Source organism: Elaeis guineensis, chromosome 4, assembly GCF_000442705.2.
Source record: "Elaeis guineensis isolate ETL-2024a chromosome 4, EG11, whole genome shotgun sequence".
In the NCBI taxonomy this organism is placed as follows: Eukaryota; Viridiplantae; Streptophyta; class Magnoliopsida; order Arecales; family Arecaceae; genus Elaeis; species Elaeis guineensis.
The window spans coordinates 134,419,562-134,443,689 of record NC_025996.2 but is presented as its reverse complement, the minus strand read 5'-3'; the positions used below and the strand labels follow the sequence as shown (position 1 = coordinate 134,443,689).

At 36.1% G+C, this 24,128-nt stretch overlaps 2 protein-coding genes and 1 non-coding gene across 5 annotated transcripts in view; 2 read left to right on the top strand and 1 right to left on the bottom strand.

The window, feature by feature from the left end:
• Positions 1 to 12,498, top strand: part of LOC105042580 (cleavage and polyadenylation specificity factor subunit 1) — a 76,324-nt gene extending 63,826 nt beyond the window's left edge. The window contains exons 22-27 of one of the 3 annotated variants that reach the window (XR_831559.4): positions 193 to 324; positions 461 to 637; positions 6,009 to 6,194; positions 9,841 to 10,226; positions 11,850 to 12,103; positions 12,188 to 12,326. Coding sequence is in view for 2 of the 3 variants with exons in the window: in XM_010919865.4 (XP_010918167.1) it covers positions 193 to 324; positions 461 to 637; positions 6,009 to 6,194; positions 9,841 to 10,226; positions 11,850 to 11,964 (996 nt within the window). In the remaining variant the exon portion in view is untranslated. Of the gene's footprint in view, positions 1 to 192; positions 325 to 460; positions 638 to 6,008; positions 6,195 to 9,840; positions 10,227 to 11,849 lie in introns of all 3 variants that reach the window. The other 2 variants (XM_010919866.4, XM_010919865.4) reach the window with 2 other exon arrangements.
• Positions 12,499 to 17,724: 5,226 nt separating this feature from the next.
• Positions 17,725 to 23,017, top strand: LOC105042582 (thiol-disulfide oxidoreductase LTO1). The gene is made up of 4 exons (XM_029263859.2): positions 17,725 to 17,802; positions 17,872 to 18,075; positions 22,093 to 22,229; positions 22,748 to 23,017. The coding sequence occupies exons 2-4, from the start codon at positions 17,883 to 17,885 to the stop codon at positions 22,823 to 22,825; spliced, it is 408 nt and encodes a 135-aa protein (XP_029119692.1). The 5' UTR covers positions 17,725 to 17,802; positions 17,872 to 17,882; the 3' UTR covers positions 22,826 to 23,017.
• A 523-nt stretch (positions 23,018 to 23,540) lies between these two features.
• Positions 23,541 to 23,685, bottom strand: LOC114914160 (U4 spliceosomal RNA). The gene has a single exon (XR_003800779.2). It is a non-coding gene; the product is annotated as a U4 spliceosomal RNA (small nuclear RNA).
• Positions 23,686 to 24,128: the final 443 nt, after the last annotated feature.

The window sequence follows — 24,128 nt, the reverse complement described above, 5'->3', positions numbered from 1 at the left end:
CTAACTTCTGTGAGGACTTTTTTTTTTTTTGGTGTGTCATTGGGCTTGTTGGGGAAGGCTGCATGCTGGGAAATTAGACAAAACAAATGATGCCACTTATTATATATTATATCTTTGATTTTGATGCAGGACTGATATTGTTTTACTGCAAGAGTTCTTATTCTTAATTTTTTATTGCCATGTAAACTTTAGAATACAACAACAAGGGAAAATGAAAGTCTTTTGGCCATTGGGACAGCTTATGTGCAAGGGGAGGATGTAGCTGCTAGAGGCAGAGTGCTGCTGTATTCTTTTAGCAAAAATTCCGAGAATTCCCAGAATCTGGTACAACTTATTTAATTATATTATCATTTTTTTGTTGTTGTTGTCAAAGTAACAGTTGTTGCTTAGCAATTTATTTTATTTCCATTTTGGTCTCCATTACAAATTTTCTTTTTTTCAATCTCGCAATACATCTTAGCAGGTTTTAGAGGTTTACTCTAAGGAGTTAAAGGGAGCTGTCTCAGCCTTAGCATCTCTTCAAGGTCACTTATTGATAGCATCTGGCCCAAAAATCACCTTGCACAAGTGGACTGGTTCTGAGCTGAATGGGGTTGCATTCTATGATGCTCCTCTGCATGTTGTGAGCTTGAACATTGTGAGTATATATGTCCCATGCCATTTATACTTTCTAGATTATTCAAAAATGCGGTTAGTTGATAGATTTATCACCATTGTTAGATATAATCATTATTCATAGGAATAAGAAGGAAAAGGAAAAAGATAAAGGAAGGGAGAAGAAAAGAATATGAGTAAAAAGGTAAAAAAAGAAGAAGAAAATAGAAAGAAAGAAGGAAAGGAAAGAAGATGAAAAGGAAAGATAAATGCACATGAGGACTCCAAGACACAAACATGGATCTCTAATCATAGACAACAGACTTTCCTGTAGTAACTTTTCTGATTCTTTCTTTTGATTGGATCAGCTAACTGTCATTATGGGGGTGAGGTAGCTTATGGACCAACTAAAGTTTTTTGGTCAGTGGACTTCCTTAGATAAGCAGCTTGAGAAATGATTGATCAAGAAGAATAATTTAAAGACAGTGATTTAGGGAAATGATATATGTACTAATCAATTCTTTCTTTAAAAATCTGTCATCTTATTATTATATAATGATTCATGTATAAACTTACCTAAATCAAAGGCAGCTGCATTACTTAAAAATCTTGTTGTACTTATCTATCACTGGCTATTATTTACAGAATGTGAACTAATAATTGCATTGGGCTTCTCAAGTGAGTTGGAAGGATGTATAATTCCATCATAGGTTCTATTGTCATGGTACATAATTTAGGGTTCTTGCTTCTAATGCTTTAATGGTTTCGAATTTATTTATGCATCAGTGCAAGATTTATTTGATGTCAAGATATAAGTGGAATAATTTAATGTTGAGCCGTGCATGAACTAGGCCAATCTAAGTTAATTTTCAGATACACGATTTAGGATCATGGCCCAATTTATAGGCTTATTAGGTTGTTCCAAATTCTAGTTTAAACCATGGTCTGTCGTACCATTGGTACGGGTCGTACCATTGGTACGGGGCGTACCATATCGGTCTTGTACCGGTATGCTATCTCATACCATACTGACACTTGGTGCGTTGTCTCGTACTATATCGAACTGTGTATTGACATTGTAATAGAATGGTATTGGTATGGGGTCCGCTACTGAGATGGCGAACCTACTTTAAACTAATATGATTGATTAAGGTAAGGTCAATGTTCTTTGAGACCTAAAATTATATTAAAGCTTTTTTTTGAGTTGTCTCTAAGATGAATGCATTTCTTTTTTGGATGCTGAAAGCTTGAAACAACCTGCTATGGTATTTGGTTACAGCACATTCAATCAGATCCATAGCTGCAAAATTTGGCTTACATCCTATTAAGAAAGAAAAGAATAAAGGGAGGGAAGAAGAAGAAAAAGGAAAGGAAGAAAGGAAGGGAGAAGAAGAAGAAAGGAAAGAAAGAAGAAGAAAAGTAACAAAAGAAATGAAGAGGAAAAAAAGAAAGTGAGGAAAAAAAAGAGAAAAAAGGAAAGAAAAAAGAAGTAAAAATTGAAGGAAAAAAGGGTTGAAGCAAACAGGACCACCCCATTCCATTGGGTTCGGGTGGTTTAGGGAGGTCCAACCCCTTACTGATCTAAAGCATCGAATTTTCTCGATAATTGACCGGTTCGGCTCGATATGCCCCAAACCAGGTAGTTCAGGATAGTTTGGCTTACTGTGCCTATACCTAATATCTTAAAATTGTGGTGTTCTTCAATGGAAGTTTCTCGAAGTAAATATCTGAAGCTTAGTTTTTTACGAAAAAAGGGACAATGTAAAGCTTCATGTTTAGGAGTCTTAGTTTCAAAGTATTCTGCATTTTACCTTCTTGAGAATGAATGGAAATCCATTTAAGCTTATATGTTGGTATGAGATATTAGATAGAGAATTGTTGAGGTTATATATAATTTTGCTGCTAGGAGAGAAAAAGTAGCATGGTGATACTAGCATATTTAACAATTGTGCATAGATAGTAGTTTGTTTCATCATTCGTTGAGTCATCATAAATCGAACGGTTCAAGACATTCCGAGCTGTACTGGCGGCAAATCAGGACAGTTCAGATGGATACATCGAAACAACGGACGAGGGAGAGGGAAAGAGAGGAAGGGAGAGAGAGGAGAGGGAAAGATGGGACAATGCTGTCGGAGGTCGGTGGTGGCTTGTCGAGCCTGTTGGAGGGTTGCGAAGGCCTTTGCGGCTTAGTGTCATCCGATAGAATGTTCAAAAGAGAGAGTGGGGGAGTGATGGTACCGGAGGGATGTGCAGTCGACAGAAAGGCTGTCGGAGGGCGTTGGGTGGCCGCCATGGCCACTGGACGGTGGAAAATGGGCGAACGGAGCTGTGGCTGTGGAACAAGGGTGACCGCCCATGTTTTCTTATTGCATTTTTTTAAAAACAACGATAAATAGTGAAGTCGGCAATGGATTTTTTATCTTCACTGTCTGAGATTTTTTTAAAAAAAAGTCAAAAATAATGAAGCATTGCCGGCTTCACCATAATTTAGGATTTTTCAAATAAATCCATGAAATAGAGATGATCGTCCCTATTTCACGCCCGCTGTACCGCAGATGTCGATTGCACCATTCGATGGCCAGTCGGGGGCCCTCTAGCGGACTCTCCAGCGGCTTCCCCTCCCTCCTTTTATTTCTTCCCCTCCCTCTCTCTCTCTTCCTTTTCGGTTCCCTTCTCTGTGTTGGTTCGTGCCGGTCCAGTCCTGTACGAATCCGTATCGGCTCATACCGCCGGCCAGCCGGCAAAGGTCTTGGTTTCGGTTCTGCCTTCTTTGGTTTGTTTCTCTCTCTTCCTCTTCGGTTTCCTTTTCTGTGTCGGTTCGTGCTGGTCCAGTCTGGTATGAATCCGTATTGGCTCATATAGCCGGCCGGCCGACAAAGGTCTTGGTTTCGGTTCTGCCTTCTTTGGTTTGTTTTTTGAAGTCAATTTAGAGAATCACTCAAGTGAAACTATGTTATGGACTTGAGCATGCATAGTTTTTATGTTATCTATTTACTTGAGAATGCTATTGGTTATCAATTTGTTTCTTGACAGTTGGGTTCAAGACTTTTTATGATTCTATAATTCAAAGAATGGGTCAAACTTGTGCCTATGAAAGCTGAGGTAGATAAAAGATGGTTCTAAAATGTGGAATAGTTTAATGATATACATTATTAGAATGGAGGCTATAGCAGAGATAAAGATAAAATCTTTGATTTAGGTTTCGGTACTTGTTTTGGCAACGTTACACATACACACTTGCATGTGCATACAAATAGACATACATGCCTATGCATATGCATGAACACACAGGCATGACATTTAAGTTGTTACTGTTCTAGGTGATATGGGTTGTGCTGTATGGGCCTGATAGTGTAGCAACGATGAGGTTTTAATATCAATACCTCGGCTAGTAGTTTTGGTGGAATGGTATGGTGCTGCTCCTTCCTGTACCTTTATGGTAAAAGGCTTCGTAGAGGTCCCATGCTACGATGCTCAAAGATCTATCTATTTCCTTTTTAAAAGTTTTTTTTTTTCATTTTTGGGTTGTATGTATTGTAAGGGTCTCATGCCAGTATCAACACAATGATCAATCAACTGGCAGTTTTTATAAGTGGAAAATGGCAAATATAGTATAGTGTTGTAAAAGGAAAATACAATCAATGGTCAATAAACTGGCAATAAAACTAAGCCTCTTATGAATGCCTAAAGGCACCTTAGGACACCCTGTTTGCCCCCTCGGTCCTCCACATTTTTTTCAGAAAAAAATTGAAGTTGTTGGGATGCCTTCGGTGCTGATCAAACCGTTTTTGTTTTCAGGTGGTATTGACTGGTTTCAGCCAGGATGCATGATAGATGCATCGTACTGGCTAGGGCAGGTTCTACATCAGTCAGTACTGGCTAGTACCAACTCAATTCAATCAGAATCCCCAAGTTAACCTATTTTGGTGACCTGGTGGCATCCCAATGCTGGTTTTAAGCCTAAATGGTACAGTAGCATTTGTACTGCCTCATCCAGGCAGTATTAGAACCATGGGTTGTAGTACTGTTGAGGGAATCCATACAACCCCTATACTGACACATTATGTTTCCTATTATGCCAGCTTCCATAGTGTACCGGGTCAATATGGGAGTATGATGTACCATAGCAGTAAGGTATTGGTATGGTGCCTCATACCAAGACTTACAACATCTCATACATCACATGCATTCTTGCACAAAAACAAAGACATACACAATTTCATGACGTAATTTCTTATTTGTTTGATTATATCTGTGGTCCTTGACAGAACAATTTGGTAATGAGGATGAGTTAGACCAAGTGTATGTGCATTTTGAAGGGTAAAAAAGAAACTAAAATATCACCTATCTGTTCTGGCTGGTAAGGTGCCACCATAATATATATAAAATGTTGCAGTATGTTGACATTTTATACATTTTCATGGAAATTGTAGAAAGTTCTCTGTCAGAAATACTAAGATATGATGTTTTGGTTTTACTAATCATATTAAAGAATTTTCGTTTGTTTAGGACACTTTCTCAAATCAGTTAAGAGGTATCTGATAAATCGATTAAAAAAAAAAAAAAAGGTATCCAGCATAAAGAGGACCAGGAATGATGCTCTTGTGGTCATCTACATTGACAAATAACATATAATTTGAAAAACAAAAATCAAATGGGATAAGGTCCTGTAATACAAAGTGTGGACAAAATCTAGTGGATATTCTTCTCAGTAATTTTGTATCAGAATAATAATTAACTACTTTTTTCTTTTGATGGTTGTAATGATTTTTTTTATTCTAACAGACAGTTTGATTAGGAGGATTTCTTCATTTTGATGATAGAAAACATTAGGTAATCTAGAAGAGGTCATGGGGCATAATACTTGGTAGAAAATTTAAATTTATTAAACTTATAGAAGATTGCAAATCAAGTGCGATTAATTCTTATTTCTTGGTTTTCTATAGACGTCCAAGGACAGCATGATTGTAAAGTCAGAGCAATTCAGCTGCAGATTCATCCTTTCTTTAGTTCATTGTAGGTTGCTTTAATTTAGACATTTATTTGATAAAGGAGTGGTCCTATTATCTAAGCTGATCATTTTTTTGATAAGAAGTTTCACCTTTTCTTAACCATCCAAGCTAATATTGGCATTTTGTAGATGTTATTATCGGATATACTAAATATAGTCTATAATTGTGGCTTACAACCATTCATATTTGTGGTATGCACTCTGAACTTTCAAGCATGTCAATACCGATTTGTTCTTTCACTTTGCGAGTAGGAACAATCTTTTGCTGAAGACCTGTGAAGTGTTAGATGCCTAGTAAAATTGATTAGTTTTGTCTTGTTATTGTTGAGGACCTCCATTCCAAAGGAAGTAATTAGAACATCTTTTATTCTAAGAATGAGGTTATAACTTATAATTGTTCCAGGTCAAAAATTTTATCCTCTTGGGTGACATCCACAAAAGCATATACTTTCTGAATTGGAAAGAGCAAGGTGCTCAATTGAGCTTGCTGGCTAAAGATTTTGGCACTCTTGATTGTTATGCAACTGAATTTCTGATTGATGGGAGTACGTTGAGTCTTGTAGTTTCAGATGATCAGAAAAACATTCAGGTGACTGCCCACTTCCATGAATCATGCTTTGCTTGAATTGGACAAGAATTGTTATATGATTTGCTTGTTAGTTGTCTGCTTGTTTACCATGTTGTCATTTGCATCTTAATGTAATAAGAATGAATATCTTCTATAAAGCTTACGATGTTTAGTTATAATTACCTCATGCATTTGATTTCGTTGCATTGGACTATTTGTTGAGCATCATAAAAAGTGCTGGACAATGTTCTTGCTAGAGGTAGAGATAGATATCATTGGTTAGACTTGAGCTAGAAATTGGTGAAACATATAATAATAAGTTGTTCTAAATTGGGACTCATTCTAGATCTGCAAGTCTCATTCATGTTATTATTTGATGTTTACAAGTTTTTAATGTTAGAATCAAGGTTCCCAAACTGGTTCTGTGACCTCTATAGTTAGGTACTGGTTCCATACAATTCAATACCATATTGACACATGGTATGCAAGAAGTGTACCAGTAAGGAACGGTTTCAACTAAACATTATTTTGCCTTTGTTATTTTTTTAAGTTTTTTGATTTTCTTAATTGTAAGATGCAATAACTCAAATTTTAGGGTTTGTATGTTTTACTTGTAGCATGTTTAATCTCTTTTTGCGATGTAGTGGTTCCGAGATATAGGTTGTGAATGTTGTGTCCTATTCATCCGGTAATCCACATGACTTGAATAGCCACCTTAATACTGATTCTCCATCTAATATTGGTTGGTGATCCCATCTTTGGAAGATGGAGGTGACAAACTATAACTTGTAATCTGGGTAAGGCTATGGAGGATTGTAACCACTCAAATTTAATACCTTAGATGAAAGGTATGCATACAATTTGTGTGGAATAGTATTTGGTGTACTAACTATTCATTTTAAAACCATTTTGGTATGTTAGTGCCAGTAGAAAGAGTACTGTGTTTTGCCTGGACTTCAAATACTTTATAGCTAGTATCTAGTGTATGATGATGCTCTCAACAATTTGGTGGATCTTAAGATATCCAAGATTCCTTCTTTTTGTGCCATGTGATCAGCTATATTAATGCCTTGCCCAGAACCATATAGGTTGTTGTATTCTTGTAGCCTTGTTGTCTGTGTCCTGCATGACATGAGTGAAATGATGATTTCCAATGAATGGTTTTAGGCTAATGGCTTCAACCCTACCCAATCGACTACTACCTCCCTCACCACCAAATCGATCATTTCTCAAAGTGTTATGGTCATTGCTACTCGTATCACTAGATGCTCTGCGAAACCTATCATTGGAGGGCTCAACAATCTCAAAATTTGAGTGATCGGTTCCTCATCAATTCTCTTTAATGGATTTGCAATTGCCTTTCCTTTTTATTTTTGGTTCTGAGTGGATGTCTGGGCCATCTCCTTCTTTTCCTTGTTGGCCCAACCTAAAGGACTCTACTAGTTGGCTTGATAAGGCTCGCCACCTTGACTAGCCTATATACTATGGCTAGATTTGCCATCCCAGTATCGAACCTTGTACTAGTGCATCCTATTACTTTATTGGTAAGCAGTTAGGTATGGTACGAGTTAGCATATTGAGTACTTTATTGGTAAGCAGTTAGGTATGGTACGAGTTAGCATATTGAGTATCGGTATGGTTTGAGACACTGTACCGATATGGTATGGTATGCCCTGTAGTGGGTGGTATGGTAGACCTTGGTGGTGACCTCTCCCCATTATCTCCTTTATCTTATCGCTAGCTCGAGTTCTCAGACATAAAGAGTTAGGCTTTGATCCTAACTAGATCCCCTCAATCAGCTCTTCCTTTTTATGTTAATATAATTATTAATCATCATTTACTTAAAGCATCAATTATTACTTTTCACTACATATGCATAAAAGCATAAAACCAGGTATGCAAATTTATAACTATGATGAATAACATAATAAAGTGAATGTAAAAAGATTAAAATAAAATAAATAAATACCTTGGCTGTTGGTCATTGAATCAATGCTAAAGGAAATAGTTAGTGACACATATGTGATCTCTAGTTAACTAAGAAGTTTGAGAAAACAATCCATTTGATTCCCTCCAAATTTGTCTGTTAACCTTAGCTATAAAAAAGGGAGAAATTTTAAAAAGCAAAACTGTAAAACTTTACCAGCACTAATGAAATTGCCTCAGGGCTTGAACAATTTCTTCAATGTGGCCCTATAAGCCATAACTATCTATTTTTGTATGCAGTATGAATGATTCTCTCTTCATCATAAGATCCATTGGAACTATTTAAATAAATAAATAAAAAAAATGTCGTGCCCCTGTATTTGGCAGTTAATCTTAAGCTAGAGTTGATAAGTTACAGCCTTCTGTTATAAATGAACCTCATTATAGGACACATTGAAAGGATTTCTTCAGATCTTAAACTTATTGAGTTCACAACAGCTCAAATACTTGCATAATCAATTTCTTTGCTACCAAAAAGATGTTATCTTGTGGTTGATGGAGATTAGACTGAGTTCTGATCATCACAATAAACAGACAGTGTGAGAGACAGAGGGAGAGGTAGCTTTACCTCAATGTCGCACCCTTCCTCTAGTCCTCCAGCCACGTGCCTATTTCTTAAACTTGTGGAGAGAGGTAGAGAGCCAGAAAGAGAGAGGATCTCAAGAGCAAGAAGAAGGGTGGGAAGACTCTGCATCCTTGTACATGGGATGATATGGCCATCTCCGGCTGAAATGTGTCATAGAGAATGAGGTATTTAAACACAAACTTAGCAAGATGTAAGTAACAGTGGAACTTCCTCTAGTTGTAAAAAGATGTTACTTTGTAGTGTCTGAAGTCTGAACTATTGGTAGTCCAGGGCGATGGTTGCTTCAGTGCTTTTGATAAGAATCCATCCTTATTCTCGATGTCTGATGATATTATGACCCAAGGCCAAGAAAAAGGAAAAAGGGTGGTTGCTTAATTATTTTGGGCAGCATTTCCCACTTGGCTTATCCTAAGCAGGTTGTAGCCACCCTAGGTGTTCTCCTATGTTGGATCCCACCTTATGTGGTGAATAGCCCAATATATAGGCTGTGGTCCTCTCATGTTAGATGTGTTTCACATGTTCTGGCTATTTTATGAGCATAGAATACAAAAGAATATGTAAATGATCTTCACAATATTTTGTTTTCCTGGGAAATTAAATGCTTAATCGGTAGCTTTTTGATTAGAGGATCAAAGCCAATGACATGCCAGCTAAATACTGTACAGGTAGCCATTATTGTCGCTTCTTTGGCTCATGTGGAACCTTCTTGTATTTCTATATCTTCAAGCAAGTGTAATTTGAATTATTCTGTATTTTAGATTGTTGCCTGTCTTGTCTTTTAATTGGAGTTCTAGAAATTTATGTGAGATTCTGACTGCTTGTCTTTATTTATTTATTTATTTTTGAAAGAACTGAGTCATGTAACGACATTTGGACCTGGTAAATGATTGTTGTAATGCATAGCCTGTATTCTTCACTTCTAATCAGAACTATGAGTCAACAAATTCACAAATTCTTTTGCTTACTCCAAAGAAGGCAAGCAAATAATGCAGCAAGTAGAACAATACTTTAAAACAATAATCTTGTGTTGATCTTTCCATATTGATCAGATAGTCTTCTTTTTCTATGCTAATTTAAATTTGTCTTTAAGTGCAGATCTTCTATTATGCACCAAAAATGCTGGAAAGTTGGAAAGGGCAGAAGCTTCTATGCAGAGCAGAATTTCATGCTGGAGCCCATGTGACAAAGTTCTTGCGGTTGCAGATGCTCCCTACCTCTGCTGATCGAACCACTGCAGCAACTGGATCTGACAAAACCAACCGATTTGCTCTTTTGTTCAGCACACTAGATGGGAGCATTGGTTGCATTGCACCACTAGATGAGCTCACTTTCCGCAGGCTTCAGACCCTACAGAGGAAGCTAGTAGATGCTGTTCCTCATGTATGTGGTCTAAACCCCAGGTCATTCAGACAGTTCCGTGCAAATGGAAAGGCACATCGTCCTGGTCCTGACAATATGGTAGATTGTGAGCTTCTTTCCCAGTAAGTACAGTTTTCTATCTTTCTTGCCTATTACAAAGTATGTAGTCTATTTTATATTTTCATCTCATGAACAATATCTCTTAAATGCTTTGGGGAACTGAGAAGCAATCAATCGTGACTATTATTTCTTTGGTGCTGCTATTCGTATGATTTATATGTCTTGCTATTCCAAATTCGGAAATATTTAATGTAATGCTGGTGTATTTGTTAAGCATTTTGGATATGACCTTTATATACTCTTTAACTTGATTACAACTATTCTTTGCTTAGTTGAGGACCTACAGCATATCGTTCTTCAAAAGGTAGGTCGACATGAACCAGTCCTCTAACAATAGATCAAGGAAACAGGACAATAGCCCAGTGGTTGCATCTCTCCCGTGGAGGGGAAGATCCAACATACTGTCTTTTCCAAATGTTTGAAATGGATAATTCGTCGATCATTTCTATGAAATGACTGGTGATGTTCCCACTGTTCTTCTCCACAAAAAAAAAATAAAATAAAAAATAAAAAATAGATGAAGAAGAAGAAGAAGAAGAGCGGGTGAAGGTTTAATTTGCGCACGCTGTAATACGATTGATTCTGCTTGTCACATATATTCAGCTTGTTATATATGCTCTCTCCATCTGCTTATGTTTTTACTATTTCTTGCATTGTACTTACTCTTTTCGGTCACAAAATTTTGGTTGAAAGTGATATCCGCTAACATAATTGTGTTCTTGGAAACATGAATGCAAACTTTTCTTTATGGCAAAGAACAAAACAATCAGACTTAACAGGCTTTTGACTTTTAGTGCATCGTCAATGGCATTCAGCCTTTTTGAAACTAGCAAGGTGGATGGTTGGATCAAGGTCACCCCAGTTGCGAGTAAAGTTTGGCATCAGATGTTAGCAAGGTGGGTTAGACAGAGTCTGGTGGTGGGTCCATTGGGTTAGACAGGGTCAGGTAGTGGCTGAACTGGCTCATAATGCTAGCAAAACTAGGCCTAACTGATGTCTAGAGTGTCAAGCATATAAGATATGTAGCATGACTACATAACTATGATTCCTTTTCTGCCTATGAAGGCTAATGATAGATAATTGATTCCACTTGATGGTAAGAATGCACAAAGAAAACTGAAATATTTCCCCTGTTATTGCCTTATTAAAATATTTCATTACTTTTACTAGTTACTACTAAATCAAACAGTTGTTTCTTAGGAATGTCATCCTTAACCAACCAAGTCCACACCCATCTATTTGGATCCACCAGGATTGGAAGTATAGTTGATTAAGGATTCAGAGAAGTCTTGTGACTGGCTAACATAGATCTCAGATCTTCAGTTTTTATGCTGAAACATCTAAAGAATGAAACTTGAGGGAAGAGAGAGGATAACAAAACATGGAAGGCGTGCTACAAACTACCTTGTTGATTAAGCACCTAACATTCATGAAACTACAGAGCAACTCTCTGGATTCTTATGATTGAAAAACTCTGGATTAAGATAGGAAGCAGGTCGTCTGTGGGGAACAATATTCGTGTTGATGCTATTATCTTTGTTGTAGAAAGATAAGGCCTATTCAATTATCATAATCTCTTTGTTAATCAACATGACTTAGTCATCCATTTTTTGTATGAATTGCAGTTATGAAATGCTACCACTGGATGAACAGCTAGAGATTGCTCATCAAATTGGAACTACCCGTTCACAGATTCTTTCCAACTTAAATGATCTATCACTTGGAACGAGTTTCCTGTGACAACAGCGGTGATTTTTTTAACTTATCTCAGTGATCTACTATTTCTGGGCTTTCGGAGGAACATTGTTGGCATTCAATGGGGATGCAGTCTTCAACCCTAAAACCAATATAGCATCTGTGCTCAACTACCCCGCCACAGGTAGATGTCATTTCATCAACAGCAAACTGCTGTTTAACCAGGATACATGCTATGAGATGTGATCCTTGATGTTGGCATATGTAGTGGATGATGCAGCTATTCAGCAGTTTTAATTAAATGAAACTGGATGGTGGAAACGATATACCCGGCAATGAGCTGTTGACGTGTTGCAGGCTGCAACTTCATGTGTGGATGTGCCTTCGCGCCCTTGTCCTGCCACGTGCTGTCTAAACAGACGCTAATATTGATTCTCACATTGTTTATTATGTTTATTTGAGCTCAAAAATGGCTCATGACTTGTACTATTTTTCAATCAGAAGTCGGTGTATTATATTATTGATTCGTATTCTCTAGTACCTGCAATGCGATCAATGTGCAAACATTTCAAGCATTAATTCTTTCTTCGATAGAACTTCCAAGTAGTAATTCTGTATTGCAGATACAATATCGTAAAACACATTGAAGGAGAAAAACCAGGGATATAATGTAGTATTCCTGAATCTTGTTTTTGTGTTATTTTTGCATGGCCATTCAATAAAGTTTCACAGGTTGTAAACAATATGGCATGGTTGACAATACATACATATGCGGTGAAGGTTTTCGGAATCAGGATTCAAACCGATTTTTGATTGGTTTAGTATGGTATCAGTTTTGTGCCGTATTGATATTTGATATGGTGCAGCATATTTATTTTATTTATTTTATTTTTAATTTTTTTCAATTCAATTATTTTTTTATTTTTAAATAATTTTAGCTTCAAATTAATATTTATTTATATTATACAATATTTTTATCATTTCAAAATAAAATAAAAGAAATATAAAACAATGCATTAAATATATTTAAAATATAAATTATAAAATATTATGTATTAAACTTTAAGATCTTTGATGATCTAGTTTTTTTTTTTTCGAGTGTTGACGGTGCTTGTAAATATTTGGATCGTTCACATAATCAGAAGAAATATTAATACATCTTTTTAATCAAATGGTGTCAGAGTCTTAAACGCTCATCTCAGAAGGTATCTACTTTGGATCGTAGGTTATCTTAGATCTTTTGTTTAAATTTTATTTTTGAGAGGTATTTTTGGATTGATTGTACGGTTGAGGAGTCCATTCGAATAAATTGACAGCAACATCCGATTCATAAAATACTCTAGGCTATATAGGGTAGTAGTCATTAAAAGATGATATATTAGAAGCATCATATTTGTATGGATCATAAACTGTTTATCGATAATAGAATCTATAATGTGAGGATGAATTTAATATATTCATGGATTCTACTCCATGTATGAGGTCATCTGCAACTGTATCGTATGTTGAATGATCTTTAGGAGTCCATCATCTACATGAAATCGTATCCTTGCAGATTCTATTAGTTTATATATCGTGGTCTCTATCTTATGTGACATGCGTACATTGAGACTCATCAATGAATTAAAGACTCTCTTGTGGTTTTATCTCATAAACTATGGTTTCTTGTTCTTTAGTCCCTTCCTGGCCATCAGATCTATGATTATCAAAATTGTCATCAATATGTTTGGTCCCTAAATTTGAGTGAGCTGACTGATCCATTCTTTTTATCAAAATTGCAATTATTTTTTTTTATTATTTTTTTTGTTTAGTGGCCTGGCCTCCTCTCATGCCTCTTTGTGCCTGAGAGGATGGGTATCTTTTTTTTTATTGAGATGATCGATCTTATCTCAACATTTCTTATTCAAATCTTTGAAAAGATGTCTCGAACATGGAGTCATAGGATGAATGACTCTCCTATAACCCCTCAGTCTATGGTTGATCAGCTGAAATCTTTTATAGAATATTTCTATCACCCCATTGCTTTAGATCCATCCTAATCTCCCTTGCTATCAAACTAACTGATCTTGGAGGAGATCCCGGCTCATCAAATTTTGGCTCCTATTGCTAGCTTGCAAGCTATCCAATCATTGGATCCTCATCATTAAGAGCATAATCATCTAATGTTGGATCTGTATACTTCTATTATATTCTTCCTGCATGCATTTTAGTCTCAACCTTGGATTGTAGTGAATATATATAAGATCATTGAGGTACTTTTGTGTTAGATGATTTCGCTACTTACCATGGATGAGGGTGAAAGTTGACCAATTGCACTCACAGCCACTAGAAGAGATTGTATGGGGAAGAATGCAGATAGCCACATCTTTCAAATTATTTACGTACTGTCCAAAATAGATCTCCCATTCAGTTGAAAAATATTAAACAAAATTATGTATTAGATTGCATGAAATTAGTACATATAATGTCAACAAAATTTTATCATTATTGATAACTAATTTACTTAGATTCATCTTTTTTTTTGCTTACGACAACCAATGAGAGTCTATCATGCTTTTGTTAACCTAATATAGCTCTTGCAGATACATAACTATGATTTCTGAATCAAGTATCATTTTTATATATCACATTATGGAGAGTACTTAGAAGTTCGTTGTTCATATCTATCCCTAGTACGGTGTACTAGAACTTTGGATTTAGATAGTAAGCTATATATAAAATTCTACAAATGATTAAATAAACTAATACCCATATAAAAGTAAAAAAAAATTTAGATTCTTAATTTCGTGCTTACCTACTAGATGCAAGTCTCTATCCATCTGGTATTCCCATCATCGCTCGACGATGCTGATATATTTCTTGGCATATTTTGGATCATCTTATTGATCTGTTTCTTTGTCCTTTCTATCATGTAATACAAAAAGCTCATTTGGGGGTATCTTTTACTATTTAAGATCCAAAGTACCTTGTATAACGGTTTGATAGCCTTCATTATTTTATCAACTTGTTGCTAAAATAACTTACTCATCAAGTTCTCCATATGACTATCTTCAGTGCTGATCCTCGTATATCTACTCTTCTACTATCCGACACTGACAAACATTTGATATAAGACTACTTTCTTCTCTAGAAAGCTATCAAAAGCTACGTAGTTTGTAGCAAACCATATGACATTCGGTCTTAAGATTTCTCTCCTAGTATATATTTGCATCAGTGACAGGGTCTATATATGTTTGTGGATAAATCTATTAATAGTCTGAATTGAGTTCACTATCTGTTGCACCTTACAAAGCTTTCCAAGATCCATTAATATGAGATCAATGCAATGAGCAGTACAAAGGTTCCTGTAAATATGTGATTGCCGCCCCATCAGCAACTCTCTTTTGGTGGTCTTATACTGCAGTCTATTATTTGTGATGACTTGTACGATATTCTGCTCTTCTACCACATCAATCACCTCCTCCATCGGTCTGAGGATGTACATGACGTCATGTATCTTATCTGAAGCATCAGTTGACTTGTAAAAAAATATTTTTTTATCATAATATGTCAAGTGGTTGATAATGCTCCGTCTGATAGGATCGATCTAACCATCACACATCATATCAGTCTGTATGTGGGTTGTTTATTGTTATAAGAAAAAATCCATCCCTGTATATCATTCTTATTATTATCAAGAAGCTCACCGTAGATGTTCCTAGGTCTTGAAAGATCTATATCCAAACTAGCAACCTATATGGCTAAATGGCAGAGCGATAGTGTGTGTTGCCTATTGCATTCACTGTAATGTAACTGAAATGAAACCATGATCCAATAGCTTATCACATATTCTTTTTTTTATCTTTTTTCGGTATACTATCAGTCTTTCGCTACTTTGAATTCTTATTGGAGAAAGCTTGTGGATTCAAATTATGGATGGTGGCTCATGTTAGAATTTTTCTAGAGAATTTCTTCCTACTGTCAAAAGCCCACAGCATAAGTGAAATATTGTGCCTGTCTCTACTGACGATTTTTTTGATTGAGGAGGTCCTCTGAACTCAGACTCTCTCCCAGTGATCATAGAACTAGATTCCAATTCAAAATATGATCGTCCAAATTATCCTCTATATCTGACCATCTCCTCCAATTGGTATTGATCATCTAGACTTATCTGAATGGCAACCTTAATCTTTGCCTCCTAATCATCTGGAATAGAGATCTTCTTTGACTCTCTAGAGTAATAGGAAGGTAGTTTTGCAGCTTGATAGTCCACCTCCATTCTCTTCTACTTTTTTCTTTCCTTCATTACTTTGAAATCAGCAAAGTGCTTCTTCATCAACTGCTAGATCTCTTATGAGTATTTCTGATATATGGCTACATCAGGATAACCATCAGTCAAGTACTACTTCAACCTAGTCACTCCTCCTTTGAATTATATGTTGCACCATTTACATCTCTAATGGTATCAAGCCGAGAGCATCTCATCATGGTCCTAACCAATATCACACTCTAAGTCCTTTTTACTTGTTGGATTCATTTCTACATGTTTAATAATATTTTAAATATATTATATATTTTAAAAAATACTTTTGAATTAGGTAAAATGTACGACTAATTTTACATATTTTTAAAATTAATTATATTTTTTTATTATTTAATTAACTAAAAAAATATTTTTTAATTTTAAAAATTTATCTAAGCTTAGATCTATGTAGAAATATATCATGGATGCTACATATATTTTTCTAAGCCCATGAATATATATTAAATATTATTTATTTTTTAATTTTATTTAAAATTAGTCTAGGCTACTATGCGAATCATACATGAAAGTCTTCACAAATGGATATCAATTTTATATTAAAAATAACTGAAATCATCTTAAACAATATTCTGATTTTATAGTTATTTTTTAAATTTTATTTTTTAAAAAAATATTTTAAAAAAATATTTTTAATTTTTAAATATATATAGTTAACGAAAATTAATTATTTTAATGTCATCATATAGATCATCCAAAGATCTACAATATACGATGAAATCATATCAAAATCAAAAGTTTTGACATAATTTTTTTTTATTTATTATCAATTTTGGTCAAAAAAATACAAAAAAAACATAGGGAAATGTAGATTATCTTGAATCTGGTTGGAATATTTTGATTTTTCAATAAAATTATGAAAAATTTGATAATTTATGATGTTTTTTTTTTGTTCTGTTTAAAAATAAATAATCGAAGAGATTGAGAAGTAATACTTCTCCGTCTTTTTCATATATAAAAGCTATCCACCCTACATCCCACTGCACCCGATCCCCCATCCCACCTCACAGTGCCAGTTGGTTTGCTTATGAATCAATCGAAATCAGCCAAAACCGTATAGTTCAGAGTAGTCTCGCATCGAGCTGAGTGATTCTGCATCGATTTGGTTCGGTACAGGTTGCACCGGTATGAATTCCATATCTCCTGTCTTTCCTATTCTATAAATTTAGAAGCAAAACTTACCATCCTGTCCATTTCCTCATGTTAAATTTTAGGATAAGATTATCGATCTTATTTAATTTTTTTTTTTTAAAAAAATTCTTGTCAGTTTCATAGCTTTTTGACACCCCATTGCATTCTAGTTTGTCGGAAGAAAGATTCGGACACTTTACTTTTTAGTTTGATATTTTAGATATACGAAAATAAAAAAATAAATTTTAATAAATAAATTTTTTTATTTTATATATAAAATAATTATTTTAATTTTTAATTTTTAATTTTTTGTTTTTCATGAACTTAGATAATTTATTTTTTACTTTAAAAAAAAAAATATAAGCAAGAATTTTCTTTACAACCTCGCCATCTTCCGCCCTCCAACCCCCTCCTTCGCCCGCACTTCCCTCACCTCCCCACCGCGTTTCAAGGTCTCTCTTTCTCCCAACCTTCTGCCCAGGTGTTTTGCTTCCTTACATTTAGATGGTAATTGTTTGCAGAGGGCAGCGGGATGTCCATTCAGGTGGATACGGAGCCTTCATCGAAGGCTTCCCTCTGGGGAATTTCTACATCCATTTGGCGCGCGGGTGTGGAAACCTTAGGGTTCTTCGAGAGCGGGTATCTTACCTACTTGAAGCTCACCAACGCCAAGGCCTTTTGCCCTGTCGGCGGCGGCAGCTGCAGCGACTACTCCTTCGTTTTTGGTACTTTTTCGTGAAACTGTTGCTCTTATATTCGGATCCTTCTAATGTTGCCAAGAAATAACCTGGACAAATATTGTAATTCTTAAAGATGCTGATTTTCTGGTACATATACATTTTCTGCATTCTTCTTCTGAAAGAAAAATCTTGATTTAGTGACGAAAGATATTGTACCTCTAGTAATCAAATCTAAAACAATACAATACCTTTTTATACACTGAGCTACCCGAGGTTTAAAAATTTTGTTATCCATGGTTTTGAGGAGTTTTGGTTTTGGCAGTTTCAACAATTTAGACTTAATTTAGGTGAAAAAGTTAGGACATTTTCTGAAACCATCGTCTGGAACTAGGAAAGTTGCAACAATAAAGAAAGTTGAAGTTCTTTTAAAGTATAATATTGGATTTACCACTTATATTATTCTGCACTGAAAAAAATCAGAAAATAGATATGTTTTAAGAATAAGTTGTTCGATTGTTCAGAAAACCATGTTTAAATTTAATTCATTCAGAGAAATCTGGCATATGGCAATAGAAGAGTATGAAATTTAGGCTTTTGGATAGCCCCAGAACTCCTCCACCCCACACCAAAAAACAAGGAAAATGAAAAAAGTGTCCAAATTTATTTGGCCTTGCACCATATGCATCTGAATCTCCCCGGGAATGGCAGAGATTTAAGTTCAATATAGGGAAAATGCTTCATGGCATCCAAAGAAATAAATAATTCACAAGAAATTTAGTGTGAACTGCTGTATATACTAGACATCAAAAGTTAATTTCAGCCAAAACTTGAAATTTGAAAAGTTACTCTTGTTTACGATTTGTTCCAACTGGAGAAAAGTTATGAAGTTTCTGCCAAAAACTTGAAGTATATTTCTACAGTAAACTCGCTAGATTACTGTTAATTTTTTCTTAAGAAACATGGAACCACAGTTAGGAGGGGTTTTATAGGAGAGGGGATGGCTGAAGGAGAGGCGAGATTGGAAGTTTGAGGGAGGCCGTGTCTTTGGATAAGGGGAATACATGAGGGGTTTTAGGGAAGTGTGAGGTGTTCTTTTGGATGGTCTTATGGATATGAATTTTTTCTCCACCTCTTGCTATACATAAGCAACCCTTATGTCTTTCCTACCATCGTCCGCTTTCTTTTGCCTTAATGCCCCAAGTGCAATGGCTAAGAATGGAACCACCCATTCAAGTAAAGATCACTACACAACCACTTATTGTCCGCAGTATGACCATCCCATTTTCCATTCTCAAGTAGGCCTTAGACCTTGGAGGAAATTTAGTCAGACAATGCTTGGAAGATGTCAGATTATTGTGAAAACAACTGTCTCCTTTATGACCATCATGTGAGATGGCATTATCATATTGGACTCCAACAAATGATGTCTATGGGAAGATAAAGAAGTTATTTTAGGCCAATGGGAAGAGGCATGAGGAAAGTGCAGCTTGTAATGCACAAAAAACTCTATTGAGGTATGTTTTGGCAGTTTGTAATGCACAAGCAACTCTATTGAGGATTGTGATCTATAAAACTAAAAATGTCTAGAGCTCATATCATATGTTTTTGCAGTTTACAACTTACACATGTCAAGTGGTTTTAAAAACAGATTCTCTTGATGACATGATATGATGGTTTATAGCTTTTGTTATGATGCAAGTATTAAAACCTATTGAATTTTGACAATGTGTTGCAAGATTCTTAGATCAATGTGGGATTAACTCTAGGTACTTCCTCACACATTTTAGCACACTATTAAAATTTAAAATTAATATTCCACACTTCTGCATCCACTTGATGTATATGGTTAAAGATTTCTCGAACATATGTTTTTGTGGTTTCTTGGCATTTTTAGTGATGGGGACATGATTGATGGTTTAGAACTCCATCTTTGGTGGACCATCATTTATTTGTAGATCATTAAATATTTTATCAAAGATCGAAGCATTTAGTGCATAGTCCAACTCTCACTCTCTCTCTCTCTCTCTCTCTCTCTCTCTCTCTCTCTCTCTCTTCTGTGTTTCAAAAAAATTATCAAGATAATGTTGTTGTTATTGTTGGGTGAATCATTCTTGTGGTCATTTTTCAGTAACTAAGTTAATCAAACATTTTCAAATGATTCATAAGTTTGTGATGTATTCATAATTTATATAGTTCTTGGTCATGGTAACCTTTGTTGTTGATGGTGATTGTGCTATTGCTGCTTTGTTGTGTTGGAAAAAACATCTCGAATTCGATTCACAGGAGCGAAAATCCAGATGTGGAGAAGCCCAGCTTGAAGAGCACGTCGTGAGGAGCCCGAAAACGTGGAGCAGTGGGGCATGCAACGCACGGATCAATGGGGCCTGCAGCGTACAGGCCAGAAGACAGGAAAAAGTGGCCCAAAGGCCAACAGGGGGCCCAGGCCAGTGAGTGCGGCCCAACAATGCACGATCTTGGCCCAGGCAAGCGCGGGCACATGGGCCAGCCTAGCGCACGCAGCCAGCCACGAGCGCGCGGTCCAAGCTCAGGTGGGTGCGCGTGCAGGCACAGCCTAGGCCCAGACGGGTGCGTGCAGGTGCAACCCGCGCAGTTCTTATGCGGTCCATCAAAGACTGCCAATCCATAGGAGGAGGCGTGGACTGGACGGATGTTTCCCTCATGCTTCTCGTCATCCACGATGGACTAGAGGCATTTCACGTACGTTTCCTGGGGTTATTGCACGATCAGATGGTGCGGAATTATTGCCGGGCATGATCCAACAGTGAGAGGCATGCTTGGGAGTTGTTAGGAGATTTAAACTTGTTAGATCTCCGATCTAAACTCGGTTTGATGCATTTAAAGTCCTGTGGGCAACAGAACTGTAAAAGGAGCAAGAAGTCTTGACAGTAGTCGAGAGGAGTTCGACGAACGTCGAAAGCGAGCAGCCGGCAGAGCAGAGCACCGATAAGGGGTTAGGACAGAGCAAAGCATCAGGTAGAGCATTGCAGAGGCATGATATAGTGGTTTGCATCACAGGAAGTATTCAGAAGTGTCGAGGATCCTAATACTGATAGGTCTGTAAGAGGGTCTTCTTGAAAAATTTTGTGAGAGCTTTTGTAAAGATAGATTCTAGTTAAGAGAGGTTGGTATACAGAGAGTTGAGAATGTGAGGATCTCCTCTTATACTTATTTTCTCTTTCATAGTGAAGCTTGCATGTCCCGTGGAAGTAGCATTTGTGCTATTTCACGTACTTGATTGTGTGTTCTTATTTTTATTTTTTTTTCTTCTTGCTGCAACGAGTGGTATCGGATCCTATCCAACAAGTGGCATCAGATCTATATGGTGCCAGGGTAGTGTTGGACCCCAATAAGTGGTATCAGAGCCACAACATGTTGCATATTGTTATTGTCCTTTTACTTTTTAAATGAATAACTATGTAACTTTATTAGTAACTTTATTTGTTTTTATTTTATTATATTTTTCTAATTTATCATTACTTAAGTTCTTTCGTGGTTTTGTCAATTTCTCTATTATTTTGCCAATTTGAATCTATGCCTCGCTGATTTGATTTGGAACATCGAATGCCTATAGGTGAGATCAAGGTTCACTATCTCGAAGTCGGACCCTATATGGATAAAATTTTACTATAATATCGGTACATGGTTAGGTACGATACAGTAATGTCAGTATATTCTGAAATGATGTACCAGCATGAGATTGATATGGTACATCTCGTACAGCCTGGTATGGGACAGTATGGCATTCTATGGGTGAGATTGCTAAGGAGATGTTTACCATAGAAAACCAAGATATACCAAAGCATGCCATGCAAGAAAGGACAAACCTATCCAAATTCAAAAATATGCAAAAAGATTTTAAATGGTCAAATTAGAAGCCCAATAATACCATAACCGAAAATCACTACCCAGCCTGGAATTAAAACCAGCACAACTACCATAGATGCTGGAGTCTGAATGTTCTTTACTATTCAAAAAAACAGCTTGACCAATCATTAATTGTTTTGTATGTTTCTCTTTCGTTTCCTTTTATTTTTGATATAGATATTTGGACGCAAGGCTGCACAATATTGGATTATGTTGTGTTCTTCCCTGATGGAGCTGGGAAAGCAACAAAAATGGCCAAAGAATGTACTGTCATCAGTATTGAAGGCTTCCCAACATGGATTATAAAAGACAAGGTAGCGAGTAGGTATTTTTCAAGATACTTATATATTAGGTTCTCTATTTCTGTCTCTTAACACCATTTAAATTTTAAACATTATAGTAGTGGACTAGCAAAGTTCTTGAAGCTGCAAATGTTCATATTTTGAAGTTTATTAGCCAGTACAAGACAACACACATCCTCGGAATTTTGATCAAATTTGCACCCACCCCCCTCCTCTCTCGAATTTTTTTTGGCTCTATATGGACATGTTCGTTTTGGACTTTGGCTTTCTTGACTTAATCCTGTAGAATATGCATAAATTATGCTGGCCAACCTTGGATTGGCCTTGTTGATGAACTTCTGTTCTTGCGCTTGTGAACCATAATATCGATCAACCTTCTCCTTGTTATCTTCCTTTTAATTTTATTTTTGACTGCTTCCGAAACAACGATATTTAGGTTCATCAGCATGTAATTCTGATGCATTGATCTTATTTTGTACTTTACTTTCTGATCAATGGCCATCATGTCCCCCCCCCCCCTTCTCCATTAGGGTTCAAGTGGGGAGCAGGAACTTCCAGCCCTGGCAGAAGCATCTGGGTTCATTCTTGGGCATTTTCATCCTTCTTAAACCTTGAGTCAAACCGTGGAGGAATATTCAAGCATAGCCTTACTGCCTTCTAGGGCTCTCTCTATTCAGTCCATATACGTTGACACTCTGACTGGTTTTTTGTTACTCCTAATGTAATATAATTGTTCATGAGAAAAAAATTTTTGACAAATTTACAAAAGTAGTCCTTAATCCAAGGACAATATTATACCATTTTTCTCTTAGAATGTATGGATGTTTAAATTGCATTTGTATAGGAGGGAGGAAAAGAAAAAAAAAAAAAAACACATTGCCTCACAATACATGTATGGCCAAACATTATGGAGAATGACTGACCAAATACATGGACTCCTTGCAGTCAACATATATTACAAAGATGTGTGGTTACATATGAAGTTGTACTCCATAACTACTGAATTGATTTAAGTAATAATTCATCCTGTTCGAATTCATCAGGTAATATGGAAGGACAATGCGTTATTCTACCTGCTACTTCATCAGGTGTAAACGGTTTATAGGAAACTTCTTGCAGCTGTTGGTCTAAAAAATTGGTAAAGGGGTCATGACTAACAGAAATAAAGAACAGCAGTCATAAAATTGGTTAATAAATTAAATATTGATCACTAGCTGATTGGGTCAAAAGCAAGAGAAGAGCAGAGACTTATTATCTTTTTAGTTCCAAGAGAAAAATAGATTCAAATTTGACTAAATGGAAAAAGCTAAAAACAGAAACCTGGGTTAGAGGGAGCCCTTCCAGAAATTCTCAGTGGCACGAGGCTAAACCCAGGCCAAAGAGAGGGTTTGGAAATAATTTTCAACCAGCAATTGACGCGCCTCGATTATGACCTCACTAGCTGCGTCATTGCCCCAAGCGCAAAGATAAATCTAATCGAACGCCTAGCTTCTCCTTTTAAATCCTCTCTCCCGCTTCGCCTTACTCTCATTTTTCGATGTGGGACTAATATCTGCAATAACCGTATGTTCGGGACTAATATCTGCAATAACCATATGTTCGTACTTACGTATCTTCGCAGTGACGAGAAACTTGATCATGCCGTGCTACCAAGAACCAGGAACCCTCCTGCCATATATGGAGCTCTTTTCCTAAATAATATAAAAAAAAATTATTTATAAAAATAATTTAAAATCTATTTTTTTTATTAAAATAATATAAAAAAATATCATTTTGAATGACGTTTTTTTCTCCTTCCACGTCACTCCTCTAAAAACGCCATTCATAATGGCATTTTTATTTTACCCACAAAAAAAAAGAAAAAAATCAGAAAAGAATGAGAAAAAAATAAATTTTAAAAATTTAAATTAA

Bases quoted from the DNA above. Each gene is read 5' to 3' on its own strand.
- LOC105042582 (XM_029263859.2), top strand. From the start codon at position 17,883: ATGTCCATTCAGGTGGATACGGAGCCTTCATCGAAGGCTTCCCTCTGG. The intron at 18,076-22,092 runs GTACTTTTTCGT...TTTTTGATATAG, and splicing joins CGACTACTCCTTCGTTTTTG to ATATTTGGACGCAAGGCTGC. The intron at 22,230-22,747 runs GTAGCGAGTAGG...CTTCTCCATTAG, and splicing joins CATGGATTATAAAAGACAAG to GGTTCAAGTGGGGAGCAGGA.